The following is a 12,262-nucleotide window of genomic DNA, read 5'->3' on the forward strand; positions in this document are numbered from 1 at the left end:
ATTAGAACAAAACACACCAACTGTGTTCTGAAGCAAAAGACACTGCTCATAAACCCTTGAGTTCTGGACAACATCGTGAATTGTATTATAAAGGACAGAAGGGTCAGCATACTCATGGGAACTTGAATATAATAAGCGAAGCCTCTGTTCCTTCAGAATTATTTTAAAATGCTTTTGTTTTAAATACTGAATCAATAAAGTCTTCCATGCACTTCTGACTAGTTAAATCAAAGGTTTTCCAATTCAAAGGGTTTTACTCTTACTCATATACAATGTGACATCCAGTTTCTCTTCAAAATATAAGCCACATCTTCTTCTACTAAGGTCCAACTAGACAGTCCAAGTAGGGGGAAGTGGACCCCATGGCGGGGAGTAAAGACTGAGACAGCCCTCCATTTGATGTTAGGGGACCCACATGAAGACCAAGCTGCATATTTGCTACAGATGTGTAGGGGCCTAGGTCCACCTCCATCATGCTCCCTGGTATTTGGCCCAGTCTCTGTGAGCCCTTATAATCCCAGGTTAATTGACTCTGTAGGTCTTTTGTGGTGTCTTTGACTCCTCTGGTTTGTCTATTTCTCTCCCCCTATTCTTTCACCAGATACCCCGAGCTCTACATCAGTTTCCATCCACTGCTGGATGAAGCCTCTCAGGAGAAAGTCATGTTTTCTGTCTGCAAGCATATTCAAGTATCATTAATAGTGTCAGCAGTTGGCTCTCTCCTATGGTCTCAAGTTGGGCTAGATATTGGTTGGCTGCTTCCTCAGATATACATAGTCCTGCTGGGTCTAGATTTCCCAGTGTGTGCCAGGAACCCAAGAGGGGTTCCCCTTCTCTAAGGAGAAGGTGAGAGAGCAAAATGGGGAGGGATTTGTAAGCGTGGAACTGGGAGGCGAGGAGGGAAGGGGGGGCTTGGTTGAAATTCACTGTTATAAAAATGTTATTAAAAAAAAGATAAACGTGAAGAAAGGGGCAGAGTCAAGACTGTGATGTCGTTTAAAAGTAAAATGTGAAGTGCTCACCAGAAACAAAACAATACAGAATACCTCCAACCACAAAGTCTAATGGCTTTTATTTTTTTGTGTTTGAGTTTTGTTCTGTTTTGAGTGCTGAAGGTCACTCAGCATGATTTTTTTGTTTGTTTTAGAAATATGGATGGTGGTAAATAAGAAAGGGTAGTTGGAAAAGTTAAGAACTGAGAAAAAATTTGTAGTAAGTTTATATATCAAAACATTCTGCTTTTGCATGTATTTGAGCAAAAGCTTAAGAGTAGCAGTATCAAGCATATACCAAGGGAAATTTTATCAACATATTTGACTTGTAAGAAAAAATCTCAAATAACGTTATTAAATTATGTTCAGTTAAAATTTCCAATAAGAATAGAAGGCAAGACCATTAAGGAATGTTATTTTTTAAACCATATGAAAGCCAAGAAGATTATTTCATATAATGAATAATGAGAGGAAATCAGCCCTAGCCAAGTAAGATACAAGATTGCTACAAGATTGTAGGTAAATTCATTCACTCTTTATATGAGAGTACTCTTCATTATTTTAACAATTTTTGGATTCATATACATATGAAAAATTGATATGACAAAATATATTTATATTTTAAGTATAAAATTTAAGTCTGTAGAAAAAGTACATTTTAAAGTCACTAGACATGGATTAACTGTTTCAACAAAGTTTCATTATTCAAATTGGCTCACCACTTTAAGAGAATAGCCTACCACAAGATCTGCACTGTAATCTTTATCCAAAATTAATTCCAGAAGTTTTAAGTCTTAAAATTAAAGTCTGTAATTGTAAAAGTACTAGTAGAAAACATGAACAAAATATTTTCATAATTTTCCACTAGAGAAGGTTTTCCTGTAAAATTTGCAGCACAGAAGCCTTAAACAAGAAAGGTTGGCAAATCAGCTACGTAAGCATCAAAAGCAAGTAACCAAAAATGAAGACTAGTAAGCAAAGTCAAAATACTTACACATTTGGGGAAATGATGTGCATCACACATGGCCAAAGCCTTCCCGACTTGATATAGAATGTAGCAGTTAGGTAGAAAAGAAATTAGGTGACAGGTAAAAGTAGATTTTAATTTGGGATTATGTTTTATTGCCCTGATAGCAGTGTAGCTAGAAGGCTTGAACTCTCAGACAAAATAAACTCCTTTCTTAAGCAGCTTTGGCCAGGTGTTCTGTTCCAGCTAGAAGACAAGTGACTAATACTGAGATGTGGGCGAGAGGGTGGTTTACGGGACCCCCCACCCCCACCCCTTTACCTTCTCCCCTACCCTTCTTTGGCTTCATTTTAGAGCACGGACAAGTTTGGACTTTTTTTTAGTTTAGTTTAGTTTTGTTTTGTGTGTCCCTCAAATAGGTTGTCCCTTTAGAGCACATTAGTGCTCTGGAAGAAGATTACGCAGTCTCTGCATGATTAGAGATTAGAGATTACCACTTCTCTCTATCATGAATCCTGGACCCTAGATCAGGGATTGGCAAGTGTGCTGGCCAGTTTTATGTCAAGTTAATATAGCCGGAGTCATCTGAGAGGAGGGAACCACAATTAAGAAAACGCCTCTAGAAGATTGGGCTGTCCATATTCTGGAGGGGATCTGTAGAGGAAGGCCTAGGGGTAGCCACTCCTGGGCTGATGCTCCTGCCTTCTGTAAGAAGACTGAGCAAGCCAAGAGTAGCAAGCCCCATCTGCATTAGTTCTTGCCTGCATGCTTATGACCCTATTTAAGTTCCTGTCCTGACTTCCTTCAGTAATGAACAGTGATATGGAAGCATAAACCAAATAAATTCTTTCCTCCCCAAGTTGGTTTGGTCATGGTCACAGCAATAGTAATCCTAACTAGGGAATATTAAGCTTTATGTAAAAGGTTGAGAGAATAAGGGTCATTGGCTTTACATGAACTTCATTATGTTTCCTACCACCTACCTGTCTTCTCCTCTCCTCTCCCATCTTTCTTTTCATACTTTGTAAAGCAACCATTTAAAATGCTTAAAATGTTTTTCTTAGCAGTAGTTTTTGTTTGTTTGTTTTTCGATATTGTTTTGTTTTGTTTTTTGAAAGTTCCTTCTGCTACAAGTTCTCTCTACTTCCTGGAAACTTGAGGTTTAGCTTTCATAGGTGTGTAGCTAGTCTCCCTATTGCTATGATAAAACACCATGACCACAGCTAGTTAGGGAAGAAACATCTTTTTTTTTTCTTTTTTTTTTTCCAAACCTATCTTATTTATGAGTACATTTTGCTCTCTTCATACACACCAGAAGAGGGCATCAGATGCCATTACCGATGGTTGTGAGCCACCATGTGGTTGCATAGGAATTGAACTCAGGACCTTGAGGAAAAGCAGTCAGTGCTCTTAACCCCTGAGCCGTCTCTCCAGCCCCGAGGCAAGGTCTTCTATCAGCTTATAGTTGCACATCTCAGCCCATCATTGAAGGAACCTGGAAGCAGGACCTCATGCAGAGGTCATGCTGATTCCTTGCTCAGCCTGCTTTCTTACAGCACACAGGACCCACAGTGAGCTGGGCCCTCTCACATCAGTCATCAATCAAGAGATTGCCCTACACATCTGCCTACACGCCAGTGCTGTGGATGCTTTTTTTTTAAATATTCCTTCTTCCTAGATAACCCTAACTCGTGTTAACTTGACATAAACACTAGCCAGGACACTAGGTCTCCATGGGAAATAGCTGCATGTCTGCCTCTCTTTCCCCAAGTATCTGCCTTCTTTTTTCTTTCTTAAATGTCTTGGGTCATCTTCACCTCCCTCAGATCTTCCCCACCCCCTTTTTCCATCTAACATTCTCTGAGATTTCAGGAGGGTGTGGTGATAAATACATGTATTTAATCTACTAAATTTAACCAGAAGTTTCCCTAAATCCAATGTGGTTGGTTTTATTTTTACTACTTTCTTTGATAGTTGTTGGTTTAATTTTGCATTTGTTCTCCACGTGCTTAGTCGCTATGCCAGATGTTCAAGAAGATGTCCTTGGGGAAGAAAAATGAGGGGCTTTAAAATGTAATGCTCTTGAAATGTTCACAATGGCTCAGTGTGTGAGATCTCAAGGAGGTTGGGCTATTTCTAACCACCAGACTTGCAGAATACAAGTTCAGCTTCACCCTTATTTGTGTAACCATCATGAGCATTTTTAAATGTTCGTAATAAACTTTGTGGCTTATTGTTTAAAATTGAATTTAAGGTAGTAAATCAAAGCCTTTGGTGGGATGCCTCTGGCAGCAGGGAGAGGCTTGTGCCGGATCCCTGAGACTTGATCAAAGAGTGATGCTGAACATTCTTTTGTGTGTAGTTGTTTTGGTCCTTTAATCTGGTGGTGTTTCCAGCTCCATTCCAAACACAGCACTGCACATGCTCTCCCCAACTCATGTCATCTTGGCAGGATCTAGCCGTGCCTTTGCCAAATGGCTCCTGTTCAGGCACAAGACTGCCTTTGCCATCCTGTGTATATGAGGTATCAACAGTGGTTGTCAGAAGTTGGACATCTTTCAAATTTTTATTCGTGCCACATTTTTGTTCTAGTAATCAAATGGAAATTGAAAGTGAAAAAAGAGAATTCACTGAAAGGTGACTCCCCGCCTTCTCTGCCCAGGTTCACCTTTCCTTGCCTGTGAAGATGGCGTGCTCGGTGGAGTGATCGTTCTCCGGTCATGCAGATGTTCTTCAGAGTCTGACTCCTCCCAAGATAAACAGACACTGCTCGGTAAGTGAGCATCTGGGAAGAGCCATGAAAAAGCTGATTCCTTAAGTCAGTCATTTATACTGGTGATGTCGAACTGGCACTATCCCAGTTCCCACTCTTGATTTTCTCTAGGTACATTTATAAAAAGTCACTGCTTATTTTTAAGACTGTGCTTAAAGCATATTTTTAAAATTAATTACTTAATTCATTTTATATACCAACTACAGTTTTTCCTCCCTGTTTTCCTCCCCATTTCTCCCCATGCCCCACCCTATATACTCTTCCTTTTCTCCTCAAAATGGGGAGGCCTCCCTGGGTATCAGCCAGCACTGGTATATCAAGTTGCAGCAAGAATTGGCACATCCTCTCCTATTAAGGCCAGACGAGGCAGCCCGGAAGGAGGAAGGGGTCCCAAAGGCAGGCAACAGAGTCAGAGAAAACCCTGCTCCCAATGTTAGGAGTTCCACAAGAAGACCACACCACATAACTGTATCTAATGTGTAGAGGGCCTAGGTCAGTCCCATGCAGGATCCCTGGTTAGCCTCCTGAGTGCCGGGAATTAAATTGGTGTGCCTCTACTACCCAGCATGGGAACTGTGGTCTTTTACCACTTTCTCTCTTTTTATGCCTTCCCTTCCACAGTCTTTTCCTGTTCAGGCTTCCATTTTCTATCATCTCATAGAAAATTACCACCTCTAGATTATAATCAGGATTTTTTGTATAACACTGCATGTTTAAGCTGAAGGTTGAATATCTTTCTAAATGTGCTGCAAGAAGACCAGAATATGTATCTCTTAACATTATTTCCATGTTCTCTACTATTTATATTATTACTTTTTTTTTTTAGCCCAGGCTAGCTTCAAATTTTCTATCCTTGTATCTCAGCTTCTCCACTATTGGAATTACAAGTGTATTCTACCATGTCTGCCTTTTACTTTTGATTGACATATAATTATACATATGAACAGTATACAGTGTGTTATTCCAATTCTTCTGTGCATTGTATAATGATCAAATCTGGCTAGTTAGCATATCTGTCACTTAAGCTTATTATTCTTTTGTTCACAGAACATCTAAAATACTGTCTTGCAGCTGCTTTTAAATATATAATAGATTAAGTATATAATTAAATATAACAGATTATAACTAGATAATAGATTAAATATATAGCAGAAGTCAGAGGCAGTCTGATCTCTGAGTTCAAGGCCAGCCTGGTCTACAGAGCGAGTTCCACTCTGCTGGGCAACAGAACTTATCCCTGACATTTGATTGCAACACATGTCCCTATGCCCCAACTATGCACACACACACCCCTATACACCACCTGCCTTGGATTACTTTTGGAGCTGCAGGGTGACAATTACCTAACCTAATGGAAGAGTTCCCACCCACTCTCTTAACTGACCCGGAACAAGCTCTAGTGTTGTTTTCAACTCTCTCTTCATTTCCTATACTCATCTCCAATGTTCCAAGTCCTTGTCTTTCCAATAGCATTTCCAAGCAAACATCCTTCTTCCCCCAGTAATTTGCTCTCTCTATTGCCTGTTTTCTTGAAAATGCCCTGTCCTGGTGATCTATTTTTAAGGTCTTGCTCAAATGAGAATTCTCTGGAAGAGGTTCCTCCAAGGAATTCGCTCCTTCCTTGTGCCCTGTTAGTTCCTTGCAGTCGACATCCTTGTGACACTTCACAGGAAACTCCTGGTCAGTACTAGTGCTTGCCTCTCTTTCTAGGCTAGAAATTCTTTTCTCCCTCCCAAATTCAGTTACTTGATAGGATAATCACAGGTTACTGAGAACTAGAAAGGGGCTAGGGCTCTGATCCATCTCTCTATGCATTAGAAACTTCTTCCTTCTGAAAAGCAGTCCACATACTGTAAGCAAGTGGGGGGTAGGTACTGTGTCATTGAAATTTGTCCCCATCTCCATAATAGGCTCCCAGTATTTTTTAGATAAATGACTTTAAATGCTAAGTATAGTTTTCATATTATCTAAGCAGAAGCAGAACTGTCTTTTTCTTCCTCTCCTTCTCCTTCCCTGCCCCTGTGTGTGTGTGTGTGTACATGTGTACATATGTATGTGTGTGTGTGTGTACATGTGTACATATGTACCTGGATATGTTTGGAGATGTGAAAACAGCCTAAGGTGTCCTTGCCTTCCTCCTCCTGTGCTAGGCCTCTCTTGTTCTTCAACACTGCTTCATCCGCCAGACTTCTGCCCCATGGGCATCTGATGACTTCTTGTGTGTCTTTCTCCAATCCCCAATTAGAGGATTGACGTTATAGATGTGTCCTAATGCATCTAGCTTTTATGTGGATTCTAGGGAGCTTTACCCACCAAGCCATTTCGTTAGTTTGAGTTGACTGTTCTTCCAGAAAAATGAATGTCACATAAAATATCCTCCTATGTTCTGAAATGCAGACAACACAGGTTGAAAATTTGGCTTATTGTGTGTCCAGAGATAGTTTAAATGTCTCCCAGAAGACAGTTTCTGTACCACTCTTATGTAGGGACAGTGTGGCCCTGAACATGTTTCTAACAGTTGCCTGTCATGTCCCACTCCCCCAGATCAAGAGATGCTGACAAAGCCCAGCCTACAACTGCATATTTAACACAAAGCAAATTTTTTGTCCCTGGATGAAACAGCTGAAAAGAATTAATTTTCTATATGTTGTTAGAGAGGGAAAAAGCCAATATATTTTTACCTGCTGCAGTATAATGGCTTGTTTTCCAGGCCTTATAGAAGTGCTTTCTTGAGGCTGCTGGGATTATATGGTTAAGAAATGTGCAAACAGGGGCTGGCAAGATGATTTCTCAGGCAAAAGTACTGGCTACTTTTCCAGAGGTCTTGGGCTTGACAGCTAGCACCTACATGGTCCATCCTCTTCTGGCTTCCCAGGATACCTGACATGCAGATGGTACACAGACACACATGTAGGTAAAATACACATACACATTAAAATGAAATAATATTTTAAATGTGCACACAGAGGCACATAAGACCCCCCTAATGGAAACAGTTGGTGTGCTGCTAATTTAAGCTTGTGATAGAGGTAATTAGAATATATGCAAATATCTTCCATAAATAACTAATCCTGCTATGGAGAGCATTTCCTTCTTTGTATCCTATACACCATGTCTTGATTAGAGCTTATGAAGTTGAAGATTTTCTTTCTTAAGTGGTCGGTAGGAGCAACAGGCCACTGTAAAACGGTCTCCATATAGTTGAGGAAAATTATAAGCAATTTAGAATATATGTGTAAAGGCTGCAGAGTAAAAATTTTCTTTATTTGGCAGTCACCTTTGGCTCAAGGTGCTGTTGGAGTCTTTCATGTTAGACAAGAGTGTAGGCCCACAGCCTCCCAGAACCTGATCATCTCATGAGCACACATGGTGATTGTTACTTTGCCATTAAGTTAATCCCACTTTACTTAGAGAACAACTCAGGTTCTTTCTACCTGAAAATGTGTTTATGTTGCTGAGAATTAAGTTTGGAGTATGATGTGCTTCCATTTCTCTAGCTACCCCTTTATCCACCTCTTGTGGTTTTCATCTTTTACAGTGCAGTGTTTCATGTATGTTTTAAAGAAGGACATACTAAGTTTGTGAGTTATAAAGGGTAATAATAAAGTGAACACCTGTGGACCTGACGCCCAGCCCGAGAAATTGCCCATTACCCATATCTTTGAAACCCCCATGTGGGCCTCTCTGATCTTACAGCCTTTATTCCCTGAGCTTTTATTTCATGGTTACCTTTGAGTTTTCCTTAAACCCTATTCATATTTTTATGTATCCAAATGGTATGTTGTTTGGTAGTGTTTGATTTTTGAACTTTTATGAGAATTTCTTTGCTCTGTTTCATAGTTAACTGAAAGAACAATGACTTCCTTTATCATTTTCAGCTTAATGCTATCAGACTGCGCTGCAGTTGCAGTTAGAACTCCCCTCTGCCTCTCCACTTGGAGAACACGCAGAGTTCTTTATTGAGTACTTTTTATTGTGTTGTGTTGTTACTTCTGTTACCAAAACATGTAGATTGAACATAAAAAATATCACATTGATTTGATGCTTCCTAGAACATTCATTTTACTGTAAACTTAAAATTTCTCCAGAAAAAAATTTAAAACATTGGTATGCCTATAAATGTATATGTTCAAAGGAGCTTCCTCTGGGACATCAACATTACTTCATTACATGGCCTTGGCCTCTGTGAGCACCTACGACAAGACACTTCTACCAAGTCCACATGCTCATGAAGCTAACTGTAAATTCCCTTTTAGGACAGGAGAGGGAGACTGGCCCTGTGGATATTTGTCTGGTGTTACTGAAAAGTGGAATGAAAACTTTGATTTCCACAAGGGTCCTGGGAGCCCCCATGGTGGGAAGCTCATCTTCTTTGTCCCCGAGCTGTGCTTTAGAGGTGTTCCATCTCTACTACTGTCTTGAAAATGGATTGGCAGTTTAATTCTCGTTTAAGGTCAGGAGGAAACACACAGTTAAAGTAGCTGAGTTGTTCAGCAAATAGGCAGATATAATATTTAAACATTTTAGCAACCAATAGTAGCATTAGCAGTAATACTCTCTGATTTGTGTTTTTGGAAATATATTTGATCTACTCTGTTTATAATAGAAAATTTCTTTTTTTAAATTTCACTAACATCCTTTTCAAATTAGAAATAGTTGTCTTTGGTTATAATTTTTCTCTTTTATAAGAACTACAGCCATAAGTTTTAAAATTTATTGTTAGGATTTGTTTTCCATCTAAAAATATGAAGATTTCTAAGTAAAATTCTGCCAGTTATGTACTTGTGGCAAAACTCTTCTAAAACTCAGAAAGCAATTTTGCAAACTGTATCACCAATTTTGGTCTGTATAAAGGGTAATAGGTGCCACTGGCGCATGAGATAAATCCCGAAACAAAAGGAATTGTTGAGTGGATAAAAATCACGTCTCAATAAACTTAGCTTTACTGAATGGTTTTCTGTTACGTAGAGATCATTAGGATTTCAGACAGGGCTTCTATGGCCAGCAGTTTCAAGTGTGATAAAAGAAGAGAACAGGAAGAGAGTCGAAATGTCTTTAGGGCTTGAATTGTTTGACTCACATCCCTTATTTTTTAATAAAGTTAGCATCCTTTTTAGTCTTGAAGAAAGCAGTGTGAGCCCTGGACAGACAGAAGGGTTATCTTCTCAGTTTAGTGTAAGTGGGATTCTGTGGAACTCAGCCTCCATTGCTCCCAAGACAGTTTACTGTGAGAGTCTAACAGGGAGGCATGCTGCCTCAGCTACTTCATGGTCTTAATGAAACTAGCCTTGCTTGATTCAAAGCTTCTGTGGCAAAATGGTAAAGCATTTTTGTATATGAATTTTAAGCCATAAGCCACCTGATGGGTTAAGAAGTCCTTAACAGCCAGGTGCAGATAAGAGGAGGTAGTTGAGCTGGGCGTGGTGGCGCATGCCTTTGATCCCAGCACTTGGGAGGCAGAGGAAGGCGGATTTCTGAGTTCGAGGCCAGCCTGGTCTACAAAGTGAGTTCCAGGACAGCCAGAGCTACACAGAGAAACCCTGTCTCGAAAAAAAAAAAAAAAAAAGAGGAGGTAGTTGTATTTACAGTTCCTCATTCTTCCCACTGAAAAATGAATTTTTCTTTATTCAGTAAGGAGTTGCTTATATGGTGTGCAAAGCATCCTGTAGTATGTCATCCCACCCAAGGAAGTCTAAGGAGCAGCAGCTGACTTGGCATCTGCCCAGCCAAGACGGATCTGATTTTAGAGTTCTGTTTTCCTCCAAGAAATTGGGACATAAAGCCAAGTGGAGAGGTTTTAAGTGGTTGCGGGAGCCAGGGCAGCTGGGGACTGTTAACGACAATTGGAAGAATATATGTGTGTGTGTGTGTGTGTGTGTGTGTGCGTGCGTGTGTGTGTGCGCGCGCGCGCGTGTCTGTTTATTATATATCTGTGGGTTGCATGTATATGTGTGTGTCTATCTGCCCGTCTGTTTGCCTATGTGTCTGTGTGTATCTTTGTGTGTCTGGATCTATGTGTTTGTGTCTGTGTATGTATTTTAATGGGGTGGTCAAGTGCTCATTTTTTTTTCCCCCGGTTTAGAAAGAGAATTCATTTGGATGGAAATACATTGCTTTCAGCCTGGTAAGGACTGAAAAAAGACCAAATTTAAGTGGGATGGCATGTGGATGATGGAGAAAGAGAAAGGTGTCCTGGGCAAAACATCATGCAATGTCAGGCTGCATGTCTGTCTCCGCTGGGATGCCTGAGCGATGCTGGCTTGTCACTCAGGGAAGGCAGAATACCCTCCAAGCTAGGGGGGTCCCAGCCTGTGTTTCCTTGGTGAGGAACAATGGAGGCTGGGAGGTATGCTGTGGTTCTCAATCTCCTGTGTACCCAATGCTGCTGAAGACTGAGCGCTTGAGAATGGTGGTCCACAGGCCTACCCTCCTCTACTTCCCAGGCAGGAAGGGCATAGCTGAGCCCAGGATGGGCTGGGACAGAATTGGGTTTGGTTCTGAGTGAGCACTGGGAGAGAAGGCCTTCTCTGAGAGATGTAGGTGCAGCTCGTTATGATGAAGGCCTCCCCGCCTGGGATCCCTGATGAAGGAGATGGTCCTTGCTTGTCCAAACTGCTTTATTTGTGGCAGATGTGAATGTATACACCTTACTCAGGGTGAACCAGGGTTTTAAATATCTTTTTCAGGAAAGAATGCACAGGAAGGGAAGCTCATTGGCTAAACACTCAAGGCCTATCTAGATAACATCGTTAGAATGAAGAACTTTAGATTTTTGGGCTACATGACAGGTTGTCATTGTTCTCTCAATGGGGGTATTGTGGTTATGTGTTCCAAGACAGGTAGACCTTAGCCAGGAGCTAGTTTAAATGGCTGCTATTCTCAGTTATGAGAATTCCTGGGGGTTTTGAATCTGTTTCTACCTTACCAGGTCTTCTGTCGGGTGGCACAGTCCACTTGCCCTACAGTGCATGGGTAACTTGTCCCTCAGAGTATCCAGGAAAGGTGGTTACTTAAATGACATGAGAAACCCAGCTTTGCACTGGGGGTTCAGGCTGGTTCATAGCAAGAGCCACCAGGACTGAAGTCTAACTTTCTGCAGCATTATCCAATGGCAGATCCTTCTGTTGGAAGCAGTGAATAAAAAGTCCTTTCCCAGGGCCCCTGTTCTGCCATTAACTTAGCACTAAAAACTTGATTATTTAATCATGTATACATGTATGTATAAGATCAGAGGGTTGTTGGATACTCTGGAGTTGGAATTATAGATAGTTGTCTGATGTGGGCTCTGGGACTTGAAATTTGGGTCTTTTTCAAGAAGAGTATATGCTCTTAACTTCTGAGGCATCTCTCCAGCTCTTATCATTCTTGAGGGGCACACATGTAGCTATTTAGTCTCCCCCTAACAATGGCACACATTGTCACATTGTGACTATTGGCAGGATGTGCTAAGAAGTCATCTTGTAGAGAAGAGTCTGCCAAAACCTGTTGTCTATTTCTCACATTCTACCACTCTGCCTCCATACCTTAGAG

At 40.8% G+C, this 12,262-nt stretch overlaps 1 protein-coding gene across 5 annotated transcripts in view; it reads left to right on the forward strand.

The window, feature by feature from the left end:
* Positions 1 to 12,262, forward strand: part of Tasp1 (taspase 1) — a 247,334-nt gene that overhangs the window by 191,614 nt on the left and 43,458 nt on the right. For all 5 annotated transcript variants that reach the window (XR_003835952.2, XM_021149142.2, XM_021149133.2 and 2 more), the window contains one exon: positions 4,622 to 4,732. Coding sequence is in view for 4 of the 5 variants with exons in the window: in XM_021149142.2 (XP_021004801.1) it covers positions 4,622 to 4,732 (111 nt within the window). In the remaining variant the exon portion in view is untranslated. The remainder of the gene's footprint in view (positions 1 to 4,621; positions 4,733 to 12,262) is intronic.

This window comes from Mus caroli, unplaced genomic scaffold (assembly GCF_978045245.1).
Source record: "Mus caroli unplaced genomic scaffold, Mus_caroli_1 scaffold_2, whole genome shotgun sequence".
Taxonomy (NCBI): Eukaryota; Metazoa; Chordata; class Mammalia; order Rodentia; family Muridae; genus Mus; species Mus caroli.